The 23,343-nt window shown below is 42.7% G+C and overlaps 1 protein-coding gene across 1 annotated transcript in view; it reads right to left on the bottom strand.

The window, feature by feature from the left end:
• LOC111869872 (spondin-2) overlaps positions 1-23,343 on the bottom strand; it is a 391,543-nt gene that overhangs the window by 10,023 nt on the left and 358,177 nt on the right. Inside the window, exons 3-4 of the mRNA XM_023861711.2 lie at positions 22,651-22,755; positions 17,623-17,802 (exon numbers count right to left, since the gene is read on the bottom strand). Of these exons, the coding sequence (XP_023717479.1) occupies positions 17,623-17,802; positions 22,651-22,755 (285 nt within the window). The remainder of the gene's footprint in view (positions 1-17,622; positions 17,803-22,650; positions 22,756-23,343) is intronic.

Here is a 23,343-nt window from a genome sequence, read left to right on the forward strand (position 1 = left end):
TCTTCATGGCGTGATGCTTAATTAGTTAAGCACAAGAACTTTTTTTTTCCTCCGCATACAGCCCCAGTGGTCCTACGCCTACCTCCATGAACTTCTCAGTTCACTTCGGTGTTTCTAGATCTTACACATTCGGTAGGACTCCTTGGGCGGGTGATCAGCTCGTCGCAAGGCCTCTACCTGTACACAAACACAGAAAAACGCGCACACACATACTAAACATTCATGCCCTGAGTGGGATTCGAACCCACGATCCCAGTTTCCAAGCGAGTGAAGACAGTACATGCCCCTTAGACCGCTCGGCTACCGTGACCGGCGCACAAGAACTTTACCCTCTTTTAACTTTTGGTCGAAATATCATTCTCGGTAACATGTTCTCAGCCACCCTGCAATTACGCTCCCTTGGATGGGGGCCTAACTTCACATCTGTACAACTTGTAGAATTATGGTTCTGTATATTTTAATATTTCGTCTTTTCTACAGTAATAATAATGTATCTAAGGAAGATGAGGCGACGCTGTCCCTGTGCTCAACGAATTAAGCACTAAGCCACGAAGGCATATGGGGAGTGGATGTATAGATCCACATTTTCTTGACCTCGGAACTAGCTGGAGGTGAGGTCAGTTTCACACCTCTTCCGCTTTTACCCCCCAGGGAAAGAGGCACCGGTACCCATTGGATAGGAGGTTTGGTGAACCTCAGAGGCGGTCTGGACGATTTGGAGAAGAGAAATTTCTTGGCACTATCGGGACTCGAATTCCGACCCCTGTTGTCCAGCCCGCAGCCAGTCGCTATACCGACAATGCTACCCCGGAAAAAATATATTTTACAGCACAGGTGGAAACGTATTCTGATATACTCGTATGAAGTTGAAATCTGGCCGGTGACTGAAAAACTGCGGAGCAAACTGAGGCCGATTGATTTTGGAAATTTATTATTGGCATGAAACAAGCAAAAGTAGAGTGAGAATTGTAATATTATGAGAATAAACGAATATTATTACATAACAACACGAAGCATTGAAAACGGAGGGCTGAGATGGTATGAACTGAACAATATTACAGGAACGAAAGAGGAGTGATTACCAAGATTACAAAAAATTCAGTTTCTCCGGTCACTGCGAGAAAGAGGAGGGAGAAGAAGAATAAGAAGATGATGAAGACGAAGAAGAAGATAAAGAAAAGGAAGACTGACATATAAATGGAAAGCATACATGAAATCCCTTGTGTACGATCGAGGTGTGGAAGCAAGAGGCTGGGAAAAGAGAGTATTTCAGGATCTGAAAATGGAGTCACAGTATGGAAAAACGACAAGAAGAAGGAGAAGAAGAAAAAGAAGAAGGTTTAAAGATAAGAGATTCATAAAGTGAATGCTTCCAAGCATTCTCCGGATTTAACCTACAATTATAATTTAACCAAAGGCGATATTACGTAAATACGTTGTGGCAGTAGAACTGGCTCATGATCATATCAAATGGTGAGATTTCGTAATAACCATTTCAAATATTTGGGTTCTGTTAGTGGAAAGTTTACTCTTGTCACCACTTTTCCTTACCATTCAGAACAACGAACATCTGTCAGTTGTATCAGTTTGAAATGTTTAAGTAATTTTTTTTTCCTTGGCACTACAGCCCCAGTGGGCCTAGGCCTACCTCCAAGAACTTCTCCGTTCACTTCGGTTTTTCTAGATCTTACACATTCGGTAGGGCTCCTTGGGCGGGTGATCAGCTCGTCGCAAGGCCTCTACCTGTACACAAACACAGAAAAACGCACACACACACAAACTAAATATCCATGTCCTGAGTGGGATTCCAACCCAAGATCCCGGTTTCCAAGCGAGCGAAGACAGTGCATGCCTTAGACCGCTCGGCTACCGTGACCGGCTGGGTAAATTTTAACTGTTAAAAAAACAACTCAGGTTCTCATAACACGTTCAGCCTGCATCCGTCGTTCGTCGTAAAGTCCAGCTGGTTATCTGAAGTGGCGGCACGGTAAGCCTGTCACTGTTAATGAACAAGTGCGGGGAAGCTATAATTGTTTTACCTTCTGACGGTCTGATCAAACAAGTCTGTAGAAAACAGGAACGTTCTTAAATCAATAAATGGCCTTAGGAGATTAACTCGGCGGTAATCCGCCCGGGATACGAGTGGACAAATGACGTCCGGACTGAAAGTGATTACGTAGAGCCAGTAGCTTAATTTACAGACTTAGATCGCAACTACAATTTTAGAAGACTGCTTCCAAAGAAATTCTTCTTCTTCTTTACCGAGGCCGCCTCTGTGGTCTAGTGGTCAGAGTTCCTGGCTGCCGAATCAGAGAAATCGGTTTCGATTCCCGGCGCTACTAGATTTTCTAGAGGTGGTGGGTCTGGAACGCGGTCCATTCAGCTTCGTGAGGATAACTGAGGAGCTATTTTAAGGAAATAGCGACTCCGGTCTAGAAAACCGAAATTATCGGTCGTGGGGATTCGTTGCACTGACCACCCGTCACCCTTTATCCGCAAAAGTTTGCACTAACTTCGCTGACAAGCGGCGGTAGCTCGGTCGGTATACTTCGCTTGCGGACTAAAAACCACGAAGTTTTTAGTCTAGTTTTAGTTCTTCTTTACCGGGTCTACAACCCTGTGTGGGTCTTGCCCTGCTCACCCGCCTTTTATGGAGCCCAACACTGGTCTCTATTCTGATCCGGAAGGACCGAATCCACAGCCTCACATCCCACTTCTTTAAGATCCATTTTAATATTATCGTCACATTTACATCAAGGCAGTGAGCAAGTTGACTCAAATGATAATGCTTGTGACTTGAACTCAGCCGGGGCACCTGCTATCCGGACCGAGGTTTCCGGGGTTTTCCTAAGTCCTCATGGCAAATGCCTGGATAGTACCTCAAATTAGGGCACGACAGCTTCCCCCCACGTCTTCTAATAACTCCGTGACTTTAGTCCGCAAGCGAACTGTGCCGACCGAGCGACCGCCGTTTGTCGCCGAAGTTAGTGCCAACTTTAGCGGAATAAACAGATAAACTGATAAGTAAATCTATACCAAGGTCATCCTCTCCTTCCGTCTTTCCGATTAGGATTTTGCATGCATTTTTAATATTTCCTGTACATACTGCAAGTTCCGTCCATCTTATCTCTCGTCTTCATTTGGCCATCTTATTCTCTCCGAAATGTACGAATTAAGGAAGTTCTTTTCTAAGAGATTTTCCTTAGCTGCCTGTTATTTTCCCGCTCTTGGGTTCAACTCCCTGATCTCACTCATACCCAAGCCTGTGTTCTCGTCTTGATGTGAGAGACCATGTTTCACAACCATGCAATTATAAATTGCAGTACAGTTACAGAATGTGTTAGTTCTAGTGAACATGCGGGAAGATAAAAAATTCTGAATTGAAGAAATATGTTAGCATCTACATGTCTTCGACGCATGCGTTTCTGCATGAAGTCTATATTAATGTATCATAGATTCCCATTGCTAGGCAACGGTTCGATAAACAAGTTCCCGCGAATATAGATTCTTGGTAAATAACTTGTTGCTGGGTAACACGTACAAAAATACGCTACAAGAATGAGATGTGTTTTCTATGTAGTCCCTGCGGAGTCTATATAACGACAGCCTGTAGATAGCACCCACCTACTCGTCAGAGAGGTTGTTACAAAGAACTGTTACCACAAAAGTTCGGTTGGAAAAAATCTCCGGTCGTGATCCTCAAAGGGCCTGACGCCAAGAGGAGCTGATTGGCGGTAAACCGCCAGTCGTAAAGTAAATTTGACTCTGACTTTAACTTTGGGTATCCCGCATCTCGTGTGGAGGCGGGATCGAATATTTCCACCGTAGCCCTGCGAGTCAAGAGAGCCGATGAAAAGGGAACCCAGTGCCTGGGGGTATAACCGGGCCACCGTCTTCCTGGTGGATATAAATACGGGGACCTGGCCCTCCTGGTTGAGGGAGTGTCGAATTTGAGACAGTAAAATGTGGTCATGGGTCCCGCGGGACTCGGACCTGAGAATGCGCTGGCGAGGGCTAGTAGCAATTGTAACCTATAGATCCATCCTCTCGTCAAAAAGGATGTTACATAAGGGTTATGAAAGCAAGTATTCAGTTGAAAAAAGTTTCCTGGTCGAGAGTTTCAGGGAGCTTGTAGCCAAGACGAACTGACTGACGGTAAACCGCCGGTCGTGAAGTTACTCTCACTCTGATCAGATCGACTAGAGCGACAACAAATTGGAACTAGAAGCTGCGAGCATCAAGAGAATTGAAGAATAATTAGAAGTCGGTCTCTGTAGACTTATTGTATGATTAGAAGATTTAGTCACGGTGAGACTAAATCTTCTAATCACACAGTAAGTCTGCAGAGACCGACTTTTCTTCAGTTCTCACGTGCCGTATCCTGCAACTTCGGTTTTGTGCATTATACATCGAGTACATTCTGTATGGATCCGGCTCATTCAGCTTGTTCGGATTTGTATTCGAAAACGGTTTCCTCAGCTTCGAAGCCCCTGATGCCAGAAGAGCCCTGCAGGCCTCATTCTTACATCGCTCCCGTGCTTGCGGTTGTGCGTAAATTTGCTCGTCTTATACGTGCCCGTTTGGAATTTGCTGATTTATATTGGCTAAGCTGACATAGGCTTCTTCTTGATCTATGTTGGGTAAGCTGACACAGTTCTTTAGCTTTATGCTGGGTAAGCTGACACAGGTTTTTATGTCAGCTTGACAGCTGGAGTCAATCTCAAATCTGTCGACTGCAGTAGATGTTTTTACACCACATTTCTTTAACACCCATTTTATTGTTCTCTCATCTCCGTTTAGGCCTCCCAAGTGGTCTCTTTCCTTCAGGCTTCAGATCCACAGGTCCCAGGTTCGATTCCCGGCGCTAACAGATTTTCTGAGAAGTAGTGGGTCTGGAACGGGGTTCATTCAGCCTCATGAGGATAATTGAGGGGCTATTTCAAGGAAATAGCGGCTCCGGTATAGAAAACCGAGATCAACGGCCGTGGGGATTGATTGCTCTGACCACGCGACACCCTCTATCCACTAACGTTGGCACTAACTTCACCGACAAGCGGCGGTCGCTCGGTCGGCATAGTTCGCTTGCGGACTAAAGCCACGGATTTCTTTTCCCGCCGGTATATTTCATTTTATGTTAGCACCTAATAATAAACTGACTACAAGAACCGGAGAATTCAGGGCTAAGCTTGTCGTACCAAAGTTTGTTATAAGGCAAGAACCTGTAAGGCTCCAGTCCAGAGCACTTCCTATGAACCCACTCTTGACAATATATTTTAATATCACACTTCGATCTCGACTTTGAGTTCCCTATCCGAAATAGGTTTTCCATAAAAATTCTGTAAATACTTCATGTTTGTAAGCCGGCACAAACAGAATATGAACAACTGTGACAAAGCGGCAGAAGGTCATCCCTAGTTGAGATACATCACCAAGGCAAGCGACGCAGCGGCAGGCGGTGGGTCAGACATACGCAGCCCCTACACATATCACTCGGCATCCCCCATGGGCACCGTTCAAGTCCTGACGTAACGCTAGTACGTTGGGCATAAAAAGTAAATCGGTCCGCTCTGTTCAGGTCAGCTATCTCGGCCTGCCTCCAGCCACACCTAGCTCGGGGAGAGAACAATGCGCTATATTTAACTGTCACGTATACGCAACGCATTAGTGTTGTAATTATTTGATAACAAAAAGCAATTCTCACCATGCGCTGGACGTTCAATTAGTTAATGAAACGACTATTTCCTCTATCGTGTAGTCATCTCCATGTTAACATGTGTTGCGTGTCAAACAAGTCTGAACTTGTAATTTGTATTATCTGTATCCTATTTACTAGCAGAAACACAGATTTTAAATTTAATTAAAATTAAAACCTATGTAGACGTTAGTATTTATTATAAACTTTTGGCGGAGTATCTCATTAATTTTCATTGGTAGAAGTATTAATTTTAAATTAAAATACAATTCTTAAAGCTATAATTAGAACTGACGTTGAACTCAACATTAAAATATTTGACATTATAACACTCTGCTTGTTTTCTTCTTGGTTAAGGGCATAAAAGTCAACTGAAAGTTCTCTACACCAACGAGATATTACTCTTGAACTCAAGCCTGGTACCGCACTTGTAAAATTCAACCATTTAACACCGTTCAAGAGAGAAACAGGATGCATGTATGCTTTCGGAGTTAGTCAAAAATGGCAAAATTGGACTTATGTCCTACCTATCGAGTAGTAAATATATTGCGCAGAGTAAACATCGGCAGAATATCATAATTTGTAGTCGAACTCGATGGCGCCCCTGGTATTAGGCCGATGGAAAGCCAGGTAGAATCCCATCTAGGGCGGGGATGCTTGTGTGTATAGTTTTTCACAAGCAGACAGCCTACCCGTTCTGAAGCCCCTTGCTAATGAGGATCCTGGAGTGGAATTGTCCACCGTACAGATAGCCGTATAAGCAAAGCTGTACAAAATACGAACAAAAAACTTCGTGACCTGTAGTCCGCAAGCAAACTATACCGACCGAGCGACCATCGCTTGTCGGTGAAGTTAGTGCCAACTTTTGCGGATAGAGGGTGTCACGTGGTCAGCGCAACGGTTCCCCACGTCCGTTATTCTCGATTTTTATACTGCAGTACAAAATACGACGTAGATAAAATACTGCACGTCACTCACTCACTTCTTGAAAAGCCTCCAATTGTCCAGCTACACAAGAATGTCCCAGCATTTTATGGAACCCGAAGGTTCATTATCGTGTACACAAGACCTCTCCACTAATCCCTATCCTGAGTCAGATAAATCCAATCTATATCATCCCATCTTATCACTCCCAGATCAATTTTAATATTGTCCACTCACACGAGTTTTTGTCTTGCCAGTGGTCTCTTTCCTTCTGGCTTTCCCATGAATATCTTATATGCATTCCTCGTCTCCCACATTCGTGCTACATTCCCTGCCCATCTCATCCTCCTTGACTTGATCATTCTAATTATACTTGGAGAAGAGTACAAGTTATGAAGCTCCTCATTATGCAGTTTTCTCCAACCTCCTGTCACTTCATCTCTCTTCGGTCCAACTAATCTCCTCAACACCCTGTTCTCAAACACCCTCAGTCTGTGTTCCTCCCCTAATGTCAGAGACCAAGTTTCACACATGTACAGTACCACAAGCAAAATTACAGTTTTGTATATTTGAGTTTTTGTTTTTATACAGCAGACGAGAAAACAAAAATTTTGGACTGAATGGTAGCAACCATTACTCAAGTTCACTCTTCTCTTAATTTCCTCCTGATTGCACGTAGCCTTGTAATTTCGCGTTTCGTTGCATACCATAAAATTGTAGTTTTTAAGTCGCAGATCTTAACAGAAAAGAGCTAAAGTAACAACGACGAGAGTAGAGACGTAGAGGAGTAAAAGTTAACTGGACAATAGGCTCTATGAGATCCGCTCGGATCCCTTGTGTTTCATTCACGTGGCTATATGAAGCTATCTGAATGCGTTACTTCACAATCAAGTTCATGAATTAAGTGACAGTCCTGCCTTGAAGGGCGTGATCCCTGTTGGAAGTAAAAGTCAGGTATATCGAAGCTATTCTGTAAAATAAGGTTACACTGATCAGCAAAAAATTTCATTCATTTCGCGACAAAATCTCCGCTACTGTTTGCGAAGCTGTACAGCATTCACATCACAGATAACTAAACAGTCTGTATATAAACATAATTTTTTGTTACATATTTGTGTGAAAGTTAATTCTCACTCCGATGGTAAGATCCAAGAATGTATCAAGAAATTTATAATGTGTATGTTTGTATATTTAGTCGGTCACGGTAGCCGAGCGGTCTAAAGCATGCACTGTCTTCGCTCGCTCGGAAGCCGGGATCGTGGGTTCGAATCCCACTCAGGGCATGGATGTTTGTGTGCGTTTTTCTCTGTTTGTGTACAGATAGAGGCCTTGCGACGAGCTGATCACCCGCCCAAGGAGTCATACCGTATGTGTAAGATCTAGAAAAACCGAAGTGAACGGAGTTCATGGAGGTAGGCCTAGGCCCACTGGGGCTGTAGTGCCAAGGGAAAAAAAAATGTTTGTATATTTATTTACGATTTGTGATTAGGCAGTGAAGGGTCCCGAAGTTGCCTGTGCTAGTTCGTCCGCTCACGTGGTTCATAGCCACTACTTCGTCGGGGAATAATCAATTATGTAGACATTGCTGAGGGGCAATCTTGAAGTGGTTCTTGGCGATCCTTGGATGTTGAGGTGCCTTCCTTCTACGACAGCTCTCTCATGCCTGGCATCCCCAAAATGGGGAAGCATAAAAGTAACTTTAAAAAAGAACTGAGATCAAAACCAACAAACTAATTTGAAGGAACAGAGTCCCAGAGAAGACAATATTCTGTCAAATGACCAAAGAATTCCCTGCTTTTTATGGGAACCGGATGTTCATTTTCGTCTTTACAAGACTGAGTCAATGAGCCCAAACTACTTGAACCAGTCCACACTTTCTTTAAAGCCCATTTCAGTATACTGCTTATCTAGATCTCCAAAGTGATTTTGTTTTCATATTTTCTGACTACAATTTTATACACATTTAACATATCTGCCATGCGTGCTACTGTACTGCCTATCCCACTCTCCGCCATTTTATCAACAATTATTAGCGAAGTGTACAGTCATAAAGATCAATATTATGTAACTCTGTCCTCACGTTCTCTCTTCCGCTCTCTGCGGCCCAAATATTCTTACTATCTTTCTGCTCTCACTGGAACTCTCAATTGTGTTATTTCGTTATGGCGAGAAAATATATCTGACGTCCATATAAAGAGAATGTAGTGTTATAAATATATATTTGAACGCTCCGTATATCAGAAACATGGATATAGTACAAATTTCTGTAATCATGCTGAAAATTCTAATGGGTCTTAGTAGCAGAACCTATTTTCTTTCGATCTGAGTAACATCTCTGTCAAGACACGAAAGGTCATTTAACCTGCTAAGCATGCACATGTTCGTGGTATTAATTTGGCTGTTTGGGATTACTTATTTCTAACGGATCCAACAAAGTAGATATTTCCTGCTTCCTTATCTGAGGAGGGAGGCAGATCCAGTTTCCGAAACGTCGCGTTCTTTAGCGTTCCTCAGAGTACCGGGCAATGGGTAAAGTGCAGACACCCTGTAATCCCAAGTTACGAAGATTTTACTCACTGGAGAATACACATGACATTAACAAAGCAAACTGATGCCCAAAATGTACTGACTCTACTGTACCAGCGAACTTCTTTACAGTCTCGCTGGACAGGTTAGCACGTTGCCATATACTCAGAAGATGAAGACAGACATTAACAGCGGAATTTGAAATCACATTCAATGCCTCCCCGTTTATTACCTGGTACGAGAATTCCTGTCTGTTTGCAATTTCGTTAAACGCCGATTTCAAGAACCTGTGCCTTTACAGTCGCATCAGGTTTCGGCAGCCGCGGAGCTCTGCTATATTCGTGTTCTTTTATTATTTATGTATTCACGCACGGAGAGATCCAGATCTGATGCAACAGTTTTATGCTGCCAACAGTTCCACTGCAGTATTACTGTTTTATTCTTTATTATTGCTAATGGGCTGGGACTAAGTCCCTTGTACTGCGGCCACTTCTGGGCTACTGCACCAGTCCCAGATGATAGGTGAGGGTGACTGTGGAGCAATTGGTGGAATGAAGATTGGCAGGGGAAACCGAAGTTTCCACTGCAGTAACTCGTTCTATTACTCGTATCTTACATTATGCACTTTCGTGTTTCACGAAGGTAAAGACAAGTTAATCAAGTTTTTGGGCATTACCAGCCGCGGCGCTTCTTCTACCCCCTAGTCTTCGGCAAGGAACTGGCATTACCAGCCGCGGCTTTACCAGTTCAACTGTTCAAAGTGAAAGCAACTTCCACGGTTGGCGACAGGTTTCTGCAGTAGCGAGGTGACTAACAACATTACATACGGTGTACTTACGGCACCATCCGTCATGTCTTGCCTGAACACGCTTGAAATTAATAGGAGGGGCAGGTTATAAATGGAGAGTTTGCCCAAGTATACCTTACGGTCTTCATGGAGACGTGAATTTAAGTAATCATATATTATAGCGCAGTCGGTATAGCAACTGGCTACGGGCTGGATCACTGAGAGGTCGGAGTTCGAGTCCCGGTAGGGGCAAAAATTTTCTCTTCTCCATGTCGTCCAGACCGGTTCTGGGGCCCAACCACCTGCCTACCCAGAGGGTACAGGAGGCTATCGGTTTGTTTTAGCTTTTAAATTTTAGATTTGTGCTCTCGGATTGTAGACACTATTTTGCTGGAACATATCTCATGGTCCTTTGGAATCAAAGGATGAAATGGAAATATTAATTCAGAAATCACATATAATATAAAAATTCGAAATAAATTCATTCAGAAACTACCAATAAAATTCAGATTGAAATTATTTAAAAAAGAGTATAAAGTTCAGAGACTATATAACAATAGGCGATTTAAATAGTATATGAAGACATTTTTATTAATGCAGAAAAACTTACAAGCATATACAGGGGTAAATACAGCGCTTATGTCCGCGGCAAATTACTGTTAACATTCAAAGACTAGAAATAATGTACTGAAGGAAAAGGTTGCTGGCTCGTTCTTGGCAAGCTATAGACATTTACGAGTATGTGTCGTAAGTATAGATACTCAAAAATAATATGTAGCTTAGTTTCGATGCTTTTGTTAGGTCTGATATGTTAACCTTTACTATTCTGATATCAGGGAATAATTTTCGAAATGAGTGATTGCATATTTCTGTAGGTCCTTCTTTCAGCTTGCAGTTTCAACCGGGAGAAAATGCTTACAGAACTTTGTATAAATTTGTTTATCAAAATATGAGGCAAGTTATCGATCGCCTAAAATCCGCTACTGTTTTACCGGCGCGTGAGCCAGAACAGTATTAGCAGACTTGAATAAGACAATCCAGCCTACTCTTTTCGTAGCCTTGTCAACATCAAGCGATCTATCATTCAACCAATCAAGCACTATTCTTAACTTCGGCGCTAAATGGAGGCAAGTGTTCAGCTTCACGCTCCTGCCGATTTACCAACGAGGAAACAGCCCCTGATACCCATTATATAGAAGAATGGCGTGCCCCAGAGCCCATACGGACGTTCTGAAACAAAGAAAGAATCTCTTTCTCTTGCCAAGAATCGAACCGTGGAGCCCGCAGTCTAGTCGCTATACCACCTGAGCTATTTCGATTCCTAGCTCGACACGTATCATGGCGTAAATTGAAAACATGAATTGGGAAATCTTACGGGCAGGTACTATTTGGGAAATCCCGTTGCAGATGGATGGCTATTACTTGGTTATTTGACTAGCTGACGGAGTCTTCTAAAGCGCATGCGATAATGGGCGCGGAATAAGTTCGGAAGATGGATAATTTTAAATAGAGAAGAGTGTGGAAAGACGTGGTAGCCCGACCGTGATTCAAAATTGTTGCCTCTCTAATAAAAGGTTACTGCGTCACTGTGACATCAACCTCCTAAATATGGATAATATTAAAAACGGATTGTAGAGAAAATCTTAAGTGGATTGAACTGCCCCACCATAACGCACAATGGTTTATATCGTGATGGCTCTAAAGGGCCTAATAACAGAAAGTTTAATTATCATCTGCCTAAACTTCAGCCGCTGAAGGACGTCCTCTCATATGCGATTGAAAAACTTAAGTATTATGGCGCGCTACCTAAAAGCCGGAAAATCTTGAGTCAGAGCGGGTGTCCATTACTAGACAACGGCTTGTTAAAACACGTTTCCGAGACAGCGCATACATTAAAGAAAACCACGGAAATGAAAGGCAGAGTTAGGGCGCTTCCCGCGGTAACGAATACACTAGCTAACACGTGAAACGGAACCCTTCAAGAAGGTGTTTTCTAGTCCGTCCGGCTGCAGAAGATAAGAGACCAAAGGAGAATTGAGAACAGGTCTCAAATCTGAGACAGTAAAATATGGTCGCGAGTCCCCCAAGAGACTCGGACCCGAGAAAGACTGCACTGGCAAGGGCCAGCAGCATATACAAAAGGCAGACCCGTCCTCTCGTCGAAGAGGGCGCCCCACAAAAACAAGACCGTAAATGCCAAACAGTAATAAATATCTGGTCATGAGCCCCATATGGGGCTCGACACCAAGACTTACTGACTGACTGACCGTCAGTCGCAATGTAACTTGGACTTGGAGAACAGGTCAGATCAGAGGTGAATGGAGCAGAGCTGAGATCAGAGAAGGAACCAGCTCAGCCAGTAACCAGAAGACGAAACACGACAGACGACGGACTAGCCAGGTCGCATCGTCTGCAAGACGCTATTTCAGAGTGTACAGTATTTGTAATTGTAATTGTAAACACGTTATCCAATAAACAGCTTCGTCTAATCCGGAACCTATCAATTTCTTGCCGCGTTCCCTGGTGACGTGACAGTATAAATGTAAAGTATATACTTAGACCCGTTTTGAGATCCCAGGCGGAAGGTTTCCCGAAAGCTGTAAGAACTGCTGTAATATGACGGCCATTTGTGGACGAAGGGACAATTAATTTATGTTCCTTTAAGCAACTATATACATCCCTGAGTGGAACAAGTAGACAGTAATGAGGCTTAAAAAGGCACAGTGGCTACACAGTGAAGCAATTTCCGTTCTGAAGCTCTTTCATTTTAACGGCGCCAGGGGAGTAATTTATTGCTTTACTAGGTGTGAAACAATGATAATTTATTAAGCCAAGTTTCATTTCATTTTAGCCATGAATGTGAGCAACAAGTTGCCTTATATCCCTTAAGAAAAAAATTTAGCTTCTGAGAGCATCATGCTGTCAGTGTGTGTGTGTGTGTGTTTGTGTATGTCCTTTTTAATATTTGAACCAACTGACTGACCCTCGCGAAAAATATTGAAATTTGAAACAGGACGGCAGTGTAAAATACACGTACACTTAGCTTGCGGTTTCATGACAATAATTAATGAATTACCGCATTCAGGGACGTGAAAATTTTGTTCCGTCATAAATCATAAAAGTATTTAAAACTAATATGATGTTTACACACAAGTGAACAATAAATCTGATGTGAAATTTTGAGGTACATCTGGTAAATTTAATGTAGAAACGATCTGTAATTTAGCAATAAGCTTTTCATAAAACTAACTTACTACTACTACTTCTATGGCGCAACAGCCCGATGTCGGGCCTTGGCCTCCCTTATTCCTACTACCGCCACCGCNACTAATAATAATAATAATAATAATAATAATAATAATAATCTGTTGAGTATTTACAGTTTCAGGCAATACAAAACTTCTGGCTCGAATATGTTTTGACTGCTTGATTATACGCTCACAACTAAAGCATGTTAAGCCGTGGGCCAAACTGCATGTCAATGCTAGATTATAAATTTGCATTACCAAACCGTGGCATTAGGATCACACGATTTGTAGGATTTGAAGTCGCAGAACAGAAAAGTAAATTTCATGAGTTCTGTCCCGGAATCCTCGTTATTAAAACTGATCCTACTGCGAATATATCAGCCCTGGAACATATCTGTTTGTTTGTGGAAAATCTGCATTTCCTATATATAATTCCAGTTGGAGTGAATAATTCAGTTATTATGAATAATAAAAGACGATTATACAAATCACCAGTAAGAAAACAGTTTATCGCCCGTTAGTATTCCTAGCTCTCAGTTAATCACCATCACCAGGACACACAGACACAAACAAGGATCTGAAAATGAGACAAATCAAAAAGCCCGAGACGCTCTGTAAGTTTTGTGAATGTTACAGAAGTGAATGAACCGGCTATGGGACAAAGGTAATGCAAGTCTGACAGCCTTACACGTGATTTTATTCCAGTCCTCAGGGACTGATGTGGGCCGAAAATACAGAACAATTGTATTATAGGTTCGATCATAGGAATACTGTACTTCAGTAAAATATTGTGTATGAACAATTTATTATTGGCCCCGTCATCAAAATTCGTGTATAATTTTCATATATTATTTTACAATATGGGGAGATGAGGAGATGTACATAGGGCTCTGGTGAGAAAGCCAAAAGGAAAGAGGCCACTAGGAAGACCGAGAAATAGGTAGGAGGATCATATTGAGATGGATCTTAGAGAAATAAGATGGGGTGGTACGGACTGGAATGATCTGGCTGAGGACAGGGATAAGTGGAGGGCTCTTGTGAACACCGTAATAAACCTTCGGGTTCCATCAAATTTTGGGAAATTCTTGAGTGGCTCTACAAGCGGAGGCTTCTCAAGAAGGGCTCAGTTGCATATAGTTAGAAATTTTGAAACATTTTCAGGCTCCTTATGACCATCGTCATGTAAAATATTTACACTCTCTACTTTTTTGTTATTTTCTCCTGCTGGTGCAAATGTTTACATCTGGGGACGTCACACGTGTTTTACACAGATACTCGTCCGGATGCGACATCTTCCGCAACAAGATCAAACTACAAGAGGAAACAGAATGAAACACGCAGAACGCACACATATCAAGTGGAACATGTAACCTACAAACCAACACAAGATCACGTAAAAGACAACTTCTGTTGTGATCAGAAAAACATTACTTTAATAACACCAAATGCAATATAATCCATTTACACGTAATACTCGTATTTTAATAATTTAGCACATAATTTTATAGGCTGACGCGGAAGAAATAAATTCTGACCAAGAATTCAACATTATTTAAGAACAGCAAACGACCACAAAATAAATGTTTTAATACTCGTATTAATATATAATATTTTAATTTAAAGATTGTCATACAGTTTATCAGTTTATACGTTGACATTAACACGTATGATCTCCCCAAATGTAAACATTGGCTAAACACAGAAAATCCGTGGTCTGTAGTCCGCAAGCGAACTATACCGACCGAGCGACCGCGCCTTGTCGGCGAAGTTAATGCCAACTTTAGCGGACAGAGGGTGTCGCGTGGTCTACGACCGTTAATCTCGGTTTTATAGACCGTAGCCGCTATTTCCTTGAATAATCACCTAAATTATCCTCATGAGGCTGAGTGGACCCCGTTCAAGACCCACTACTTCTCGGAAAATCTGGTAGCACCGGGAATCGAACCCGGGACCTCTGGATGTATAATCAGGAACTTCTGACCACTAGACCACGGAAGCGTTCGAAACACTGGCTAATGTATGGGGACGTAATAGAAAAGTAGAGAATGAATATAAATATTTTACCTGATGATAGCCATAAAAAGTCGAAACGTGTTGTAAAACAATATATGAAATTTAAGTACGAACTGTGGGGACGGAGCCAATAATAAGGTTCAATCTTACTTCTGCCGTGCGACAAATGGCGCTGCTAACGCTAATGTCCAGCAGTGTAGTGGTTTATCGCTGTGGGAGCGAAACACGTGTAAGGGCATCAAATGAAGCACGCACGCACGCACGCACGCACGCACGCATGAACGAACGATTCGTAATATGATTTAGTTATTCCAGTCGCTGACAGCATATGCGTGCCAATTGAAATGGCCACCAGCAATTATTCAGAAGGCTTCATCATACACGTGAAGCTGATGTTATTAGGGCCTGTGTGAACAGGCATAAGCAGAAAGCAGAGGGATGTGCTCACCTGGAGTCCGGGATTCCTGACCCGATTACTCTGGTGGAACTAACGCTCTCAGATCATGTCATAGCTCAGGTGGTTAGCCTCCGGCTTCCCACCATGGCGGTCCGTGTTCGATCCCGGGTCAGATAATGTGGGATCTGCAGCGGACAAAGCGACACTGAGCCGGGACTTCTCCGAGTATTTCGGTTTCCCTCGCAGATTCTCATTAGACCAACAGCTTCCCAGTCATGACTGGTACAACAGGCACAATTGTGGCCGGCCGGACGGCGTACCAAGTGGACTCAGTCTTGCCTCACCCTCGGTTTAAAATAAAATGGCTCTCGCTGTTGTGATATCATGCGGTACGCTTCGGAGGAACAGGCCTACTCCGTCCGGAGATAGGGGCTAGCTCAATAGGGACTAGCTCTATCAGACCCAACTGAGGACGGGGACAGAATCCAGTCTCCGAAACGCTGTGTTTTTTAAACGAAACAGGAAGGTTTTTAGAAAATGGACAAGACGATGGATAATGTCCAAAAACATATGTCCCGCAGCCAATCCTACTAGCGACACAGCAAAGTACAGAATCAGANGCTTCTAACATTTTAAAGACCAGTTACCGACATCATAAGGCTGGAAAATATGAAACAAGTACGGAAAGTTGTACATTCTTTCTTTGACAATTTGCATATGTAAGTAGTATTTATAGCAGACAAAAAACCACGATCCCGCAGCCAATCCTACTAGCGACACAGCAAAGTACAGAATCAGAGATCAGTTGTCACTGAATTTCTCCCGATAATTACTACGTCGGAACGAGTGTTATAAAACAATTCTAATATTACTAGATTATGGTTTTTTCATATGGCAATGCTGTGCACAATACAAACATTTTCTTTTTCATTCCTCATACACTTAGTGTGTACACGCGCACACAAGCATAAACACACAGAAATAAAGCACTGCGGTGATGAGAAAATCGATTTCGAGGTTTTGACGGATTTATAGATTTTCAGCCCCGCTCGAATACGAAACGAGGGTTTGGGCTGTCGTCTGTATGTATGTATGTATGTATGTATGTATGAATGTATGTATGCGTGCGTGTATGTACGTATGTATGTATGTGTGCGTGTATGTACGTGTGTGTATGTATGTATGTATGTATGTATGTATGGATGTGTGCGTGTATGTACGTGTATGTATGTATGTGTGCATGTATGTACGTGTATGTATGTACGTGTATGTATGTATGTATGGATGGATGGATGTGCGCCTCGTTAGCACCTGAGTGGCCCGAAGAGCTGAATTCATGTAAGATTTGAGGCTTTCACGGCGGTGACTATGAAGAAAGCAGTCTTCTGGGATTTGGTACCGTGTATATGTGGTGTTAACCGACTGCTTGTACCGGTTCTCACGGTCTCTTCGCCTGCGGATTTCTTATATTTCTCCTTCTACCCTGAAGATGGAAGCGATACGTTCCTCCAAAACGTCGGTTAACACCACATATACACGGTGCCAAATCCCAGAAGACTGCTTTCTTCAGCTGTATTCATATTCGGCATTCACAGGTCGGTACCCGGTGAACGTGAATATTTCAGTCCCAAAAAATGTGGTCCTTCAGGTGGACCCCAAAACACAAAATGACAAATTTCTCGAATTCTGATTAAATTTTAGAACTTCATGTAGACCGTGTCCCTAAATAATTAGTCGTATATGAGCCAAAGTTTTTATTATGTTCATAAATTCGTATTGCTTAAAACGTAATTTGATTATGTGTTTAATTAGCTACGTTACTTTATACTCGCCTCGAGGCAGTAAACCTCAGTCACATGCCTGTAACTTAGTGAAATTTATGACAAAAAGAAGACTAAATAGAATGAAGCAACATATTTATAAGGGAAAACGAGAGATAATGACCTTGTAGAGGGGACACATGCGCAGTGTTTCGTGGAAATAAATCATACAGAACTCACCCCATACACATTCCCAACTATAACCAAACTCTCACCTTGATAAACTGAAAGGTGGCGATGGGGGGTAGTCGCTTCATGTAGGGGTAGTAGAATGAACTGGCAGGGTGTGCAGGGTAGTGGCTTGTCACTCTGTAGATCAGCCCCTGCGGTTCCGTCGGCCAGTTGGGTGCTGTGAATGTGAATCCATTGTCTGTTCCAGCATCCACGGGATCCACCTGCAACATGCGTCTCCATTACACACAGGCCTGTATGAACGTGACGCTTATGAAGGAATGGCGTAGTCTCATGCAGCCATCCGCAGCCGTATATGCACGCTAACAGCAGAAAAGCAGGTGAATGAACTGCTGGAGCAACTGAACTTCGTTCAAGCACGACAAATGAGTAATAAATTATTAACGATTTTGTATCGACCGCGACGGTTGTTTAGCGTCCAATGTTGTGAGAGGATTGTATTTTGTAAATTTCAAACGTCTGCGAAAGATGTCGTGGCAAATTTAAAGGAGCAATCTGGTAGACTTCCAACTTCTGCGGGAGATGATATCGTGACCAATTTCAAGGGACAATCTCGGAATTAGCCTACAGGGACTCAGTAAAACCACAAATAAACCTCAGGGTATTCGTAATTCCTTACTAAGATTCGGGTTCGAGCACCCATAATCAGGAGGACGGAAACTTAGCCCCTTGGTCCCTCGGACTCAGGCGGGTCCGTTGCATTGACACTGGGCGACAGAGGAGCATGAACGGATTATGGGCTGATGATTGGCACGGGAAAACGGTAGTGTTCGGAGGAAAATCTGCTGATTGTCACTCTGTCCACCTCAAGTCCGAAATGTTTGCTCTATCTATCTTTGTTCCTGTAGCTCCAACTCGGAGCATAGGGCATCCATGTAGCATTTCGTTTCACTTCAGTTTATTAATCTTAGTCGGCAAGACTTCTTGGGGGAGGAATCAGCCAGTCGCAAGGCCGCTTCCTACAAAACAAACACAGAATAAACGCAAACATTCATGCTTTGGGTGGGATTCGAACCCACGATCCTGGTGTTCGAGCGGGAGAAGACATTTCATGCCTTAGACCGCGCGGCTACTATGATCGGCATGGATGTAAGTTTCTTGTAATTCAATAGGATATTGAGGTCTTAGCAGGGGACTGGGGTAACGGTTTCAACAGTGCTCAGTTAGTAAGCACTGTTGCATTGTTAATTTTCTTCAAATGAAAGAGTTATATGCAGATGCTGAATGGGACACAACGTATGCAGCTGAAGGTTGCGTGTGCCGCAGCAATGTGTGAATGTCGCCCAATCCTGTGAGGACGTAACGGGTTCCACCAAACACGGTTCCTACAGCTGCAGCCCACCGGACCTGCTATGAAAGGGCAGAATGTTTCATACCTTCCACACATTTCACTGTTTCTTCATGGTATTATTCTATTAAATAACTCCATGGACCAGAGACTTTCTGGGGAAGCCAAGAGCCATTCAGGAACTCGAGATATTCCCGCACTGAACAGCAAGTTTATTCAAGGGATAACTCTTCTGGCTTGTGTTCGGAAGATGCCCATTTCGAATTTCGGCCGGAACACAAAATAGTCTTATAGGTTCTTGCGTGGGTTCCCTCTAATACTCTAGGACAGCCCTGTCCAACGCGGTGCCCGTGTTATATTTTTATGGCGCCCTCCGTAACCACACGTAATTGAGCCGATTTTTAATATTAATTCAAATTGTAAGACAAGAGACATTTTTGAACGTCTGAGTACTGTTAAATATTTTCGAAAAACTTTATTATTATTGTTTATTATTATTATTATTATTATTATTATTATTAGTAGTAGTAGTAGTAGTAGTAGTAGTAGTAGTAGAAGTACTAGTAGTAGTAGTGTGTGGTGGCGCCCGCACCTCCATAGGCATCAGTGAATTGTGCCCGAGTACATAAGAACGTTGGACAACACTGCTCTGGGACAATGACGGGGTAGAACATAAAGAAGGCCTCGACAGCTTCCTTCTGTGTCCTCTTCAATTCAATAATCATCTACACTATATTGTCTGAGCTACTGAGAGGAAAATTGAACATAAGTAAGAAGTAAACAGGTATTTCCTGCCTTTTCTGGATCTCAAATGTCTATTACAGTGTTCACAACAGCCCATCACTGTGCCCTATCCTGAGCCGGCCTAATCTATTCCTTATTCCCAGATTCCATTTCTTTAAAATCCTTTTCAGTGTTATCCTCCAACCCATAAAGACACTTCTTCAGCAGCCTCTAATATTAATGATAAACACAAGCTTCTTTTATTACGTTGTACCTAAAGATTCTGCTTTTCCAGGTGCAACTTAACGCAATGTGGCGTCGGGGAACCTTGAGCACACTCACCGAATAATTTATCTTGAGAGACTTGTAGCAATCGTGCACAGATGCGAGTTGGGGCTGTTCAGTTCTTCCCGTGAGTGTAAGGCAGTCTGTGTTCTCGGGTTTAGTCCAGTGTGAATTCAAATAGAAATAATGTTGGAGTGCGAATGGGATATTGGATGCGAGGCTAAAAATGTAAGCTGTATTCAAAACAAGTTTGTTGTAGTGAGTACTTCATCTTTGTTCTCAACTGAACACTGTACAAGAACATAGCTCTTTTCGAACTTACCTTCCTGGAAGGCATTATACTATTCCATTTCAAAATCATTACGGATTGTTGGTCAGGTAGAATGAAATAATGAGATTTTCAATCCGCCTTGAATTCTCCGTATAATAGTATATTGAGTGCGTATTCTTCTAAAGGGCTGTATGTATGTTTCTGTACTTACCATCTACTGCGTGGAAAGATATTGTGAAGGAAAAATCCATTGCTAGACAACGGCTTGTTAAAACACCTTTCCGTTACAACGAGTGTGCCATGACGCCTGAAAGCCGGAATAAACCATTGCTAGACAACGTTGCGGTAAACACATTCTCAAGGTTACGCAGTCAACAGTGGAACTTACGATCATAGGCAACAAGTCCCTCAAACACAGATTCTTGTGGCAACGAGTATTAATAAAGGGAGTGTGAACTAACTGTTCGAGGTGGTGGTCTCTATTCGGTTCTCCCAAAGTTATAAAAAGGAGGACACGTGAGAACGCTCAGCAGAGCAGAAAGTGTAGAGCTCGTGTTCGTTCGTAGGTGAGTCATATTCTTCAGTCAGTTCAGCTGGAAGCAATTCTTCTTTTGTAATACGTCACGGTGGAAGAGAAGATACTCGTAGTCCAGTAAGGAATGGAGCGGGCCGCGCCATAGCTTAAGCGGTTAGTCGCTGGCTTCCCACCGCGGCGGCCCGGGTTCGATCCCGGGTCCGGTCATGTGGAATTTGTGGTGGACAAAGTGGCGCTGGTGCAGTTTTCTCCGAGTACTTCGGTTTCCCCTGCCAATCTTCATTCCACCAATTGCTCCACAATCACTCTCACCTATCATCTGGGGCCGGTACAATAGGTCAGAAGTGGCCGCAGTACAAGGGACCCCACTAGCATTAAAAAAAATAATGGAGCGAGTCATTGACTATCAGCTGTCATAATTGATTGTAATTGTAAAGAAGTGCCAGTAAATCCAATCATCTAATCCAGAACTCATTATTATTCGCCATGGAAACCCCGCAAACATGACAATATTACGTTTTATAAACTTTTCTCTATAAAATCAGCAAAATGAGGACATTGTGTCCGTCCGACAGTGATACATGCCTCAGAGTAAGGACGGAACTAATTAACCAACTCCGTGGGGTCACGTCCTTCTTGAGAAGCTAGCAGTTGCTCAGGTAGCAAAGATATTCCCTGCATTTTATGGAAACCGAAAATTAAAAAGCTGTGTTCAAAAGTACCCTCCACTGGCCCCTATCCTGAGCCAGATCAATCTAGTCCACTACCTCTCACCTATTTATTTAATATCTATTTTAATATTTTCTTGCAGCATAGGCACAGGGCTTCCAAACTGAATTTTTCTTTCAGCTTGTCCGACCTGAATTTTGTATGCATTCTCTTCCTTCCCGTGCCCTGACCATACGAGTATAACTCTCCTTGATTTGGACACGGCAATGATATCGACAAGAAGTATATACGTGTATTGTGAGGGTCCTCATGAAATATTCACTAACCTCCTGTTGCTTCCTGCCTCTCTGTTCCAAGTATTCTCCCGTGCACCCTGTTTTAGAAACACCCTCGGTCTGTTTTCTTCCCCCAATGTGGGAGACCAGTTTCATACAGTGCTAAACAAGGAAAACTATAGTTCTGAGTAGGACTATATAGCCGACCATTGTGGCCGCGCCGCCTGAGGCATGAAATGTTTTCCCCCGCTGGAACACTGGGATCGTGGGTTAGAATCCCACTCAAGTCATGGATATTTGTCTGCGTTCTTTCTGTGTTTGTGCATGTAGTGGCCTTGCATCGGACTTCTACCCCGTCCAAGGAGTCCTACCGACTGTCTAAGATTAAAAAACTGAAGTGAAACGAAGCTGTTCACAGATGCCCTGTGCTCCAAGTGGGAGCAACAGGAATAGGTAGATATAGAGTGTAGATGTATTATAACCTTCACGTTTTTAGCCAGCAGATGAGAAGAAGACATTTTCAACTGAACAGCAGTAAGCATTTCTCGAAATTAATCTAGTCTTAATTTCTTCGTGAATGTAATTTTGACTTGTTAGTGTTAAATGCCATCTGTGTTAAAATACTTCAGACATTTCTTTCTTTCTTTCTTTCTTGTGGACTGACCTGCTATATATATATATATATATATATATATATATATATATACACACACACACACACACACACACACACACACATTCAGGTGGGAGCAAACTTCAGCTAATTACTTCCTAACGTTCGCGCGTTTTCTGAAAGGCACGAGACTACGTCTTTGGCTGTGATGAGAGCTGTCTTCGGGTTATACATGTATAGTTTGGTAGACGTTTCAGAAGAACGTCCTCCCTCCATCTTCAGAACAGAGTGATATACAAGAACTGGTATAGGCCTAACCACTGACACATGGAAGGTGCCTGGTACTAACAGATTTATAGCATTAAACAAAAAATAAATGCCTTCTCACCCACCTCGATTGTGATGCTGTCCAGCCAGTTGCCATTCACACACAGATCGAAACTGTCGATTCCAATAAACCAGTCAGGAGATGGCACAATCCTGGACATGAGTGACACCTAAACGAGAAACAAAGAACTACTGTCAAATGTTTTATCATCAGATGGCAGCGCTATTACCGTAGAGTCAACAAGCAACTACACGTTGATGTTGGATCTGCGATGAATTACAACAGAGGGTTGTTCTGACGTTAAAGATACTTGCACACGTTAAACAAGACAAATGGCTCGTCATAAATCTCGTGAATATGGAAGAGTAATCAGCTTCATCAGCAGACTTCTGGGCAGAATATTTTCCTATCAAACACAACGGATAACGAAAATATATTCATTAGTATTGTTTTTATAAATTAGTTTCCAGCTCCCCATTGAGGTTATGGAAACCGTTGGTGGCTAGTCGGGAAGCCGAAGAAGGGATCTTGACTACTTTCTATGTTGTTTACATATTTCTGTTACGTCACACATTGTATAAATGGATGCTCACAATTATTGCTGAAAATTGTGGGTACGTATTTTTAACTATTAATTGCTGTGGTAGGGTTTTTTCAAGGAGACCTTACCAACACTGTGGTAGGAAAACCAGAAGGTTCAACACCGCCAGCATTAAAATTATCCTCAGATGGTTTCAAACACCACGGGCTCTACCAT

The sequence above is a fragment of the Cryptotermes secundus genome, unplaced genomic scaffold (genome assembly GCF_002891405.2).
Source record: "Cryptotermes secundus unplaced genomic scaffold, Csec_1.0 scaffold439, whole genome shotgun sequence".
Lineage (NCBI taxonomy): Eukaryota > Metazoa > Arthropoda > Insecta > Blattodea > Kalotermitidae > Cryptotermes > Cryptotermes secundus.